Source organism: Oncorhynchus kisutch, linkage group LG16 (genome assembly GCF_002021735.2).
Source record: "Oncorhynchus kisutch isolate 150728-3 linkage group LG16, Okis_V2, whole genome shotgun sequence".
Taxonomy (NCBI): Eukaryota; Metazoa; Chordata; class Actinopteri; order Salmoniformes; family Salmonidae; genus Oncorhynchus; species Oncorhynchus kisutch.
In genome coordinates, this window is record NC_034189.2 from 7,601,271 (window position 1) to 7,611,270 (window position 10,000).

The 10,000-nt window shown below is 43.9% G+C and overlaps 1 protein-coding gene and 1 pseudogene across 1 annotated transcript in view; both read right to left on the bottom strand.

Moving 5' to 3' along the window:
- Nucleotides 1-2,364, bottom strand: part of LOC116354047 (breast cancer metastasis-suppressor 1-like protein-A) — a 7,687-nt pseudogene extending 5,323 nt beyond the window's left edge.
- Nucleotides 2,365-3,214: 850 nt separating this feature from the next.
- LOC109886339 (breast cancer metastasis-suppressor 1 homolog) overlaps nt 3,215-10,000 on the bottom strand; it is a 15,833-nt gene continuing 9,047 nt past the window's right edge. The window contains exons 6-9 of the mRNA XM_031793064.1: nt 9,085-9,174; nt 3,855-3,919; nt 3,471-3,611; nt 3,215-3,223 (exon numbers count right to left, since the gene is read on the bottom strand). Of these exons, the coding sequence (XP_031648924.1) occupies nt 3,215-3,223; nt 3,471-3,611; nt 3,855-3,919; nt 9,085-9,174 (305 nt within the window). The remainder of the gene's footprint in view (nt 3,224-3,470; nt 3,612-3,854; nt 3,920-9,084; nt 9,175-10,000) is intronic.

Below are 10,000 nucleotides of genomic sequence, written 5' to 3' on the forward strand. Positions count from 1 at the left end.
TTTCCTGCCAGTCAACACTCATCTAGCTTCACCTTAACCTGGTTCAACCGCTCACGAAACAACCTACACACACACACACACACACACACACACACCAAGATTGGTCAGTCAATCGATCAGTCTATATTCTGTATAATATATTTAAGCAATAAGGCACGAGGGGGTGGTATATGGCCAATATACCACAGCTAAGGGCTGTTCTTATGAACGACGTAACGTGGAGGGCCTGGATACAGCCCAAACCCCCGAGGTACCTTATTGCTATTATGAACTGGTTACCAACGTAATTAGAAGAGTCAAAATATATGTTTTGTCATACCCGGAGTGCTGGTTGGCTGAAAGCAGTGGTACTTTTATAAACTTGGTGGTTCAAGCCCTGAATGCTGATTGGCTGACAGCTGTGGTATATATCAGACCGTATACCACGGGTATGACAAAACATATATTTTGACTCTTCTAATTACGTTGGTAACCAGTTCATAATAGCAATAAGGCACCTCGGGGGTTTGGGCTGTATCCAGGCCCTCCACGTTACATCGTTCATAAGAACAGCCCTTAGCTGTGGTATATTGGCCATATACCACACCCCCCTGGGCAGTAAGGGCATTCTAGAGAGTGAATGATTTCCCTATAACACACTGTATGTTTGCCTGTTAGAATTCAACGGCTATTACATTTGTAATAAGCTTTGTTTGAGCTGTTTTTGAAAAAGTAAAAAGTCAACTTGGTCAGCTAAACTAGCAAGTCTGCTTGCTTGATTACCACGGTAACTACTGTAGCTTATCTAGTAAACTTTGCTTGATTACCACGGTAACTACTGTAGCTTATCTAGTAAACTTTGCTTGATTACCACGGTAACTACTGTAGCTTATCTAGTAAACTTTGCTTGATTACCACGGTAACTACTGTAGCTTATCTAGTAAACTTTGCTTGATTACCACGGTAACTACTGTAGTTTATCTAGTAAACTTGCTTGATTACCACAGTAACTACTGTAGCTTATCTAGTAAACTTGCTTGATTACCACGGTAACTACTGTAGCTTATCTAGTAAACTTGCTTGATTACCACGGTAACTACTGTAGCCTATCTAGTAAACTTTGCTTGATTACCACGGTAACTACTGTAGTTTATCTAGTAAACTTTGCTTGATTACCACGGTAACTACTGTAGCCTATCTAGTAAACTTTGCTTGATTACCACGGTAACTACTGTAGTTTATCTAGTAAACTTTGCTTGATTACCACGGTAACTACTGTAGCCTATCTAGTAAACTTTGCTTGATTACCACGGTAACTACTGTAGCCTATCTAGTAAACTTTGCTTGATTACCACGGTAACTACTGTAGCCTATCTAGTAACTTTGCTTGATTACCACGGTAACTACTGTAGTTTATCTAGTAAACTTGCTTGATTACCACAGTAACTACTGTAGCTTATCTAGTAAACTTGCTTGATTACCACGGTAACTACTGTAGCTTATCTAGTAAACTTGCTTGATTACCACGGTAACTACTGTAGCCTATCTAGTAAACTTTGCTTGATTACCACGGTAACTACTGTAGTTTATCTAGTAAACTTTGCTTGATTACCACGGTAACTACTGTAGCCTATCTAGTAAACTTTGCTTGATTACCACGGTAACTACTGTAGTTTATCTAGTAAACTTTGCTTGATTACCACGGTAACTACTGTAGCCTATCTAGTAAACTTTGCTTGATTACAACGGTAACTACTGTAGCCTATCTAGTAAACTTTGCTTGATTACCACGGTAACTACTGTAGCCTATCTAGTAAACCTGCTTGATTACCACGGTAACTACTGTAGCCTACTCTAGTAAACTTTGCTTGATTACCACGGTAACTACTGTAGCCTATCTAGTAAACCTGCTTGATTACCACGGTAACTACTGTAGTTTATCTAGTAAACTTGCTTGCCACTTTATTGGATGTTTAAATATGCAAAATATGCAACTCCGTGGAAGGTTAGTTCCAAGTCTGCTTGCTTGATTACCACGGTAACTACTGTACGCGTGTCGCGGAACACAGCTTCCATGTCGTTCGTTATTTTCCTTAAACGCATAGCCCTTGTTGATTATCCCTCAAGGAAAGTTAAGCCTTTTCCTAAGCCTTGGATCAACCAATCATCAACCGATTAATCTGTGTCAATCAATCAACCTATTAATCTGTGTCAATCGATCAACTGATTAATCTGTGTCATTCAATCAACCGATTAATCAATCCATCAATGAGACTTACTTGTCTTTCAGTTCCAGGAACTGTTTCTCTAGGTCTGACATCTCATCTAGGCACTCTCCTCTCCTCCTCTCACAGTCCTCATCATCCATCTCTAGAGAAAGAGAGACAGAGGGAGGGGGAGAGAGGAAGGGGAGAGGGAGGGGGAAGGGAGAATGAGATAAGAGAGAGGGGAGGGGGAGAGAGGAAGGGGAGAGGGGAGAAAGAGAGAGAGAGAAAGAGTGTGGGAGCGAGAGAGTGGGAGATCGAGATAGAGAGAGCAGGGGAGAAAGAGATAAGAGAGAGCAGGAAGAGAGAGCGAGAGAGAGAGCAGGAAGAGAGAGAGAGAGCAGGAGAGAGAGAGAGAGAGAGAGAGAGAGAGAAGGAAGAGAGAGAAGGAAGAGAGAGAGAGAGAGAGAAGGAAGAGAGAGAAGGAAGAGAGAGAGAGAGAGAGAGAGAAGGAAGAGAGAGAAGGAAGAGAGAGAGAGAGAGAGAGAGAGAGAGAGAGCAGGAAGAGAGAGAGGAAGAGAGAGAAGGAAGAGAGAGAGAGAGAGCAGGAAGAGAGAGAAGGAAGAGAGAGAGAGCAGGAAGAGAGAGAAGGAAGAGAGAGAGAGAAGGAAGAGAGAGAAGGAAGAGAGAGAGAGATGCAGAAAAGAGAGGAGGAAGAGAGAGAGAGAGAGAGAGAGAGAAGAGAGAGAAGGAAGAGAGAGAGAGAGAGAGAGAGAGAGAGAGAGAGAGAGAGAAGAGAGAGCAGAAGAGAGAGAGAGAGAGAGAGAGAGGGAGAGCAGAAGAGAGAGAGAGAGCAGGAAGAGAGAGGCAGGGAGAGAGAGAGAGAGCAGGAAGAGAGAGAGAGAGCAGGAAGAGAGAGGCAGGGAGAGAGAGAGAGAGCAGGAAGAGAGAGGGGAGCAGGAAGAGAGAGAGAGCAGAAGAGAGAGAGCAGGGAGAAGAGAGAGCAGGGAAAGGGCAGAGAGAAGAGACTTCTAGTTGCTCTTCATGATGTCAGTAAAGTGTCAAAAAGGGAAAGGAGACACAGAGACAGAAGAGGACGAGAACAGAGAGAGAGAGAGAGAGAGATCAGAGAGAGAGAGACAGAGAGAACAGAGATAACAAGAGATAACACTTTAAACTTTATTATCACAGATTTAGTTATTTTGATGTGTGTGTGTGTGTGTGTGTGTGTGTGTGTGTGTGTGTGTGTGTGTGTGTGTGTGTGTGTGTGTGTGTGTTCGCACAGACTGATAAATGCTGTCGATAATGTTTCTTGCAAATCCTTTGACACACACACACACACACAACCACACACACACACAACCACACACACACACAACCAAACTTACTGTCTGATTTCTTCTTTAGTGGTGTCAGTGCTGCTTTAGCCTGAAAAGACAGACAGACAGAGAGTTCCCTCAGTTCTGATACACACACACACACTCACACACACACACACACACACACACACACTCACACACACACACTCACACACACACACAACCACACACACACACACTGTATTGATCATTGATCATATTGATAGGGAATGTTGTTGGTAAAGAAACGTGTACTTTTTATGTCAGCTGCCTAGAAGGGACACAGACATCAACACAGCATTCAGATATGTACCTTCTGTATAGCTGCCCAGTCTTCCAGGATATCAATGTCTCTCAACATGTAGACGATGAACGGGCCTGAGAGACAGAGAGAGATGGAGAGAACATGAGCAAGGCAGAGATATCTACAGTCGTGTGTGGTAGCCTGGTCTCAGATCTGGTTGTGATCTTGTGTGGTAGCCTGGTCTCAGATCTGGTTGTGATCTTGTGTGGTAGCCTGGTCTCAGATCTGCTTGTGATCTCGTGTGGTAGCCTGGTCTCAGATCTAGTTGTTCTCTTGTGTGGTAGCCTGGTCTCAGATCTGGTTGTACTCTTGTGTGGTAGCCTGGTCTCAGATCGGGTTGCGATCTTGTGTGGTAGCCTGGTCTCAGATCTGGTTGTGATCTTGTGTGGTAGCCTGGTCTCAGATCTGGTTGTACTCTTGTGTGGTAGCCTGGTCTCAGATCTGGTTGTGATCTTGTGTGGTAGCCTGGTCTCAGATCTGGTTGTACTCTTGTGTGGTAGCCTGGTCTCAGATCTGGTTGTGATCTTGTGTGGTAGCCTGGTCTCAGATCTGGTTGTGATCTTGTGTGGTAGCCTGGTCTCAGATCTGGTTGTGATCTTGTGTGGTAGCCTGTTCCCAGATCTGGTTGTGATCTTGTGTGGTAGCCCGGTCTGAGATATGGTTGTGATCTTGTGTGGTAGCCTGGTCTCAGATCTGGTTGTGATCTTGTGTGGTAGCCTGGTCTCAGATCTGGTTGTGATCTTGTGTGATAGCCTGTTCTCAGGTCTGCTTGTGATCTTGTGTGGTAGCCTGGTCTCAGACCTGCTTGTGATATTGTGTGGTAGCCTGGTCTCAGATCTGCTTGTGATCTTGTGTGGTAGCCTGGTCTCAGATCTGGTTGGGGTCTTGTGTGGTAGCCTGGTCTCAGATCTGGTTGTGATCTTGTGTGGTAGCCTGGTCTCAGATCTGCTTGTGATCTTGTGTGGTAGCCTGGTCTCAGATCTGGTTGTGATCTTGTGTGGTAGCCTGGTCTCAGATCTGGTTGTGATCTCATGTGGTAGCCTGGTCTCAGATCTGGTTGTAATCTCGTGTGGTAGCCTGGTCTCAGATCTGCTTGTAATCTTGTGTGGTAGCCTGGTCTCAGATCTGGTTGTGATCTTGTGTGGTAGCCTGGTCTCAGATCTGGTTGTGATCTTGTGTGGTAGCCTGGTCTCAGATCTGGTTGTGATCTTGTGTGGTAGCCTGGTCTCAGATCTGGTTGTGATCTTGTGTGGTAGCCTGGTCTCAGATCTGGTTGTGATCTTGTGTGGTAGCCTGGTCTCAGATCTGGTTGTGATCTTGTGTGGTAGTCTTTAGCACAGACCCCTTGTCTTCACTTTTTGCTGCCTTCAAATTAAATCTCAAAAAGGATCAAATGATTTTTTCCCCCCTAGCGTCTGCACAACCTACTCCACAAGTCAAAGAACATTTTTGAAACATGTTGTACTCTTAACGCAACATTTATCCACTGCTTTTGTCAAAATTGCTCAAAGCTCAATACATTTGAGTGTGAGTCATTGATTGACAGCAATATTCAAGCAAATTCAGATCAGGAATGAAGCAGGACCACTCAGGAACACTCAACATCTCTTGGAAAGCCATTCTGGTTTCTTTGACGTTGTCCTGCTGTAAAGTAAAAATCTATCCCTGCGTTTTTAGAAGACTAAGGTGGAGTTTCCTCTGTCTTTTTACCTGGGCTTTGCTCTTTTCCTATTTAATTTGATCCTGATAAACTCCCCAGACCCTGCTGGTGACAAGCATACCCATAACATGATGCTGCCACCACCACACTACAAAGAGTTTCACTCTGTGTTTTGTTGTACTGGATTCAACTCAAGCCTGTAGTTTTTCATTTAGGCCTGACAAACTCCCCAGACCCTGCTGGTGACAAGCATATGCATAAAAAACCCATGAGCCCACACCCAGAATAACAGTTTGTGTGGTGGTGCTGACTAACGGACAATAAACTATAAACTATCAAAATAAAAGAAAGTCCAACACTCCATGTATAAACTCCCAGCGATCTATTGGGTATTTACCAACGTTTCAGCATCACTGTGCCTTCCTCAGGGTGATCTCATGACTACTTGAACCAGGTTATGTTGACAAACAGTGCAATTAGTGTAACCAATGACAACGAGGTGTGTGTCATAATGATTATGTTAATTCACTCTGTGTTTTGTTGTACTGGATTTGACTCAAGCCTGTAGTTTTTAATTTAGGCCAAAACATGTATTTGCTGTGTTGTCTTGTATCACTTAACAGCCATGTTGTAAACAGAATGGATGGTCTGGAGTGGAAAGAATGCAATGTGGTTAAACCCTCTGTATTTTAAAGTATTGTGACGGCAGCATCATGTTATGGGTATGCTTGTCACCAGCAAGGGACTGGGGAGTTTGTCAGGATGGAAAATTAAAATGTGTGTGTAGACTTTCACTAGGCAATGTATACAATGCATTCAGAAAGTATTCAGACCCCTTGACTTTTTCCACATTTTGTTACGTTACAGCCTTGTTCTATAATGGATTAAATCGTTAATTTTTTTCTTCTCATCAATCTAGACACAATAGCCCATATCGACAAAGCAAAACCAGGATTTTAGAAATGTTTGCTAATTTATATAAAAACATGGACATATCAGACCCTTTACTCAGTACAATGTTGAAGCACCTTCGGCAGGTATCGAGTCTTCTTGGGTATGATGCTACAGTGCCTTGCGAAAGTATTCGGCCCCCTTGAACTTTGCGACTTTTTGCCACATTTCAGGCTTCAAACATAAAGATATAAAACTGTATTTTTTTTGTGAAGAATCAACAACAAGTGGGACACAATAATGAAGTGGAACGACATTTATTGGATATTTCAAACTTTTTTAACAAAAAATTGGGCGTGCAAAATTATTCAGCCCCTTTACTTTCAGTGCAGCAAACTCTCTCCAGAAGTTCAGTGAGGATCTCTGAATGATCCAATGTTGACCTAAATGACTAATGATGATAAATACAATCCACCTGTGTGTAATCAAGTCTCCGTATAAATGCACCTGCACTGTGATAGTCTCAGAGGTCCGTTAAAAGCGCAGAGAGCATCATGAAGAACAAGGAACACACCAGGCAGGTCCGAGATACTGTTGTGAAGAAGTTTAAAGCCGGATTTGGATACAAAAAGATTTCCCAAGCTTTAAACATCCCAAGGAGCACTGTGCAAGCGTTAATATTGAAATGGAAGGAGTATCAGACCACTGCAAATCTACCAAGACCTGGCCATCCCTCTAAACTTTCAGCTCATACAAGGAGAAGACTGATCAGATATGCAGCCAAGAGGCCCATGATCACTCTGGATGAACTGCAGAGATCTACAGCTGAGGTGGGAGACTCTGTCCATAGGACAACAATCAGTCGTATATTGCACAAATCTGGCCTTTATGGAAGAGTGGCAAGAAGAAAGCCATTTCTTAAAGATATCCATAAAAAGTGTTGTTTAAAGTTTGCCACAAGCCACCTGGGAGACACACCAAACATGTGGAAGAAGGTGCTCTGGTCAGATGAAACCAAAATTGAACTTTTTGGCAACAATGCAAAACGTTATGTTTGATTTGTTAAAAAAGTTTGAAATATCCAATAAATGTCGTTCCACTTCATGATTGTGTCCCACTTGTTGATTCTTCACAAAAAAATACAGTTTTATATCTTTATGTTTGAAGCCTGAAATGTGGCAAAAGGTCGCAAAGTTCAAGGGGGCCGAATACTTTCGCAAGGCACTGTACAAACTTGTCACACCTGTATTTGGGGAGTTTCTCACATTCTTCTCTGCAGATCCTCTCAAGATCTGTCCGGTTGGATGGGGAGTGTTGCTGCGCAGCGATTTTCAGGTCTCTCCAGAGATGTTCGATCGGGTTCAAGTCCGGACTCTGGTTGGGCCACTCAAGGACATTCAGAGACTTATCCCCGAAGCCACTCCTGCGTTGTCTTGGCTGTGTGCTTAGGGTCGTTGTCCTGTTGGAAGGTGAACCTTCACCCCAGTCTGAGGTCCTGAGTGCTCTGGAGCAGGTTTTCATCAAGGATCTCTCTGTACTTTGCTCCGTTCATCTTTCCCTCGATCCTGATTAGTCTCCCAGTCCCTGCCGCTGAAAAACCTCCCCACAGCATGATGCTGCCACCACTATGCTTCACTGTAGGAATGGTGCCAAGTTTCCTCCAGATGTGTCACTTGGCATTCAGGCCAAAGAGTTTAATCTTGGTTTCATCACACCAGAGAATCTTATTTCTCATGGTCTGAGAGTCCTTTAGGTGCCTTTTGGCAAACTCCAAGTGGACTGTCATGTCATGTGCCTTTTACTGAGGAGTGGCTTCCATCTGCCCACTCTACCATAAAGGCCTGATTGGTGGAGTGCTGCAGAGACGGTTGTCTTTCGGGAAGGTTCTCCCATCTCCACAGAGGAACTCTAGAGCTCTGTCAGAGGGACCCTCGGGTTCTTGGTCACCTCCCTGACAAAGGCCCTTTCCCCCGATTGCTCAGTTTGGCTGGGCAGACAGCTCTAGGAAGACTCTGGTGGTTCCAAACTTCTTCCATTTAAGAATGATGGAGGCCACTGTGTTCTTGGGGACCTTCAATGCTGCAGAAATGTTTTGGTACCCTTCCCCAGATCTGTACCTCGACACAATCCTGTCTCGGAGCTCTCCGGACAATTCCTTCGTACTCATGGCTTGGTTTCTGCTCTGACATGCACTGTCTACTGTGGAACCTTATATAGACACGTGTGTGCCTTTCCAAATCATGTCCAATCAATTGAATGTACCACAGGTGGACTCCAATCAAGTTGTAGAAACATCTCAAGGATGATCAATGGAAACAGGATGCACCTGAGCTCAATTTCGAGTCTCATAGCAAAGGGTCAGAATATTTATGTAAATAAGGTCTGTTTTTTTAAATAAATTTGCACACATTTCTAAAAACCTGTTTTCGCTTTGTCATCATGGAGTATTGTGATGTCATTATGGGTTATTGTGATGTCATTGTGGGGTATTGTGATGTCATTATGGGTTATTGTGATGTCATTGTGGGGTATTGTGTGTAGAATGATGAGGATTTTTTTATTTATTTAATCCATTTTAGAGTAAGGTTATAACCGTATGGTTATGAATACTTACCTGAAGGCACTGTATATCATAAAAGGAAATGGTTGAAAGGAAGAGGGAAGTAGGGAGAAAAAGATAAATATTACCAGATACTAGGGCAGCCTTCTTCTTCCTCTCTGGCCGGGACAGACTCCTCCTTTTACACTTCTTCCCTTTCACCTCATCACTCCACCACTCTGAGAGAGAGAAAGAGATGGAGGGAAAGAGATGGAGAGAAAGATAAAGAGATGGAGAGAAAGAGATGGAGGGAAAGAGAGAGAGATGGAGGGAAAGAGAGAGAGATGGAGGGAAAGAGAGAGAGATGGAGAGAAAGAGATGGAGGGAAAGAGAGAGAGATGGAGGGAAAGAGATGGAGAGAGAAAGATGGAGGGAGAGAAAGAGATGGAGAGAAAGAGATGGAGAGAGAGAGAGAGGAGAGCGAGAGAGAGATAGAGATGTTAATTCCTGAAAGACAAACATGTAGGTGAACTTTTGAAGAGTGTTTTCAGATCTCAAATTTCTGTCCTGCTAGAGCTGCCCTGGATCAACTGTACGTGCAGTTATTGTGAAGTGGAAACGTCTAAGAAAAACAACGGCTCAGCTGCAAAGTGGTAGGCCACACAAGCTCACAGAATGTCCCCGTCGAGTGCTGAAGTGTGTAAAAATTGTCCGTCCTCGGTTGTAACACTCACTACCGAGTTCCAAACTGCCTCTGGAACCAATTTCAGCATAGGAACTGTTCGTCGGGAGCTTCATTGAATGGGTTTCCATGGCCGAGCAGCAGCACACAAGCCTAAGATCACCATGTGCAATGCCAAGCATCTGCTGGAATGTTGTAAAGCTTGCCGCCATTGGACTCTGGAGCACTGGAAACACATTCTCTGGAGTGATGAATCACGCTTCACCATCTGGCAGTTCAACGGACAAATCTAGGTTTGGCGGATGCCAAGAGAAAGCTACCCGTCCGAATGCATTGTGCTAAGTGTTAAGTTTGGTGGAGGGGAATAATGGTCTGGGGCGGTT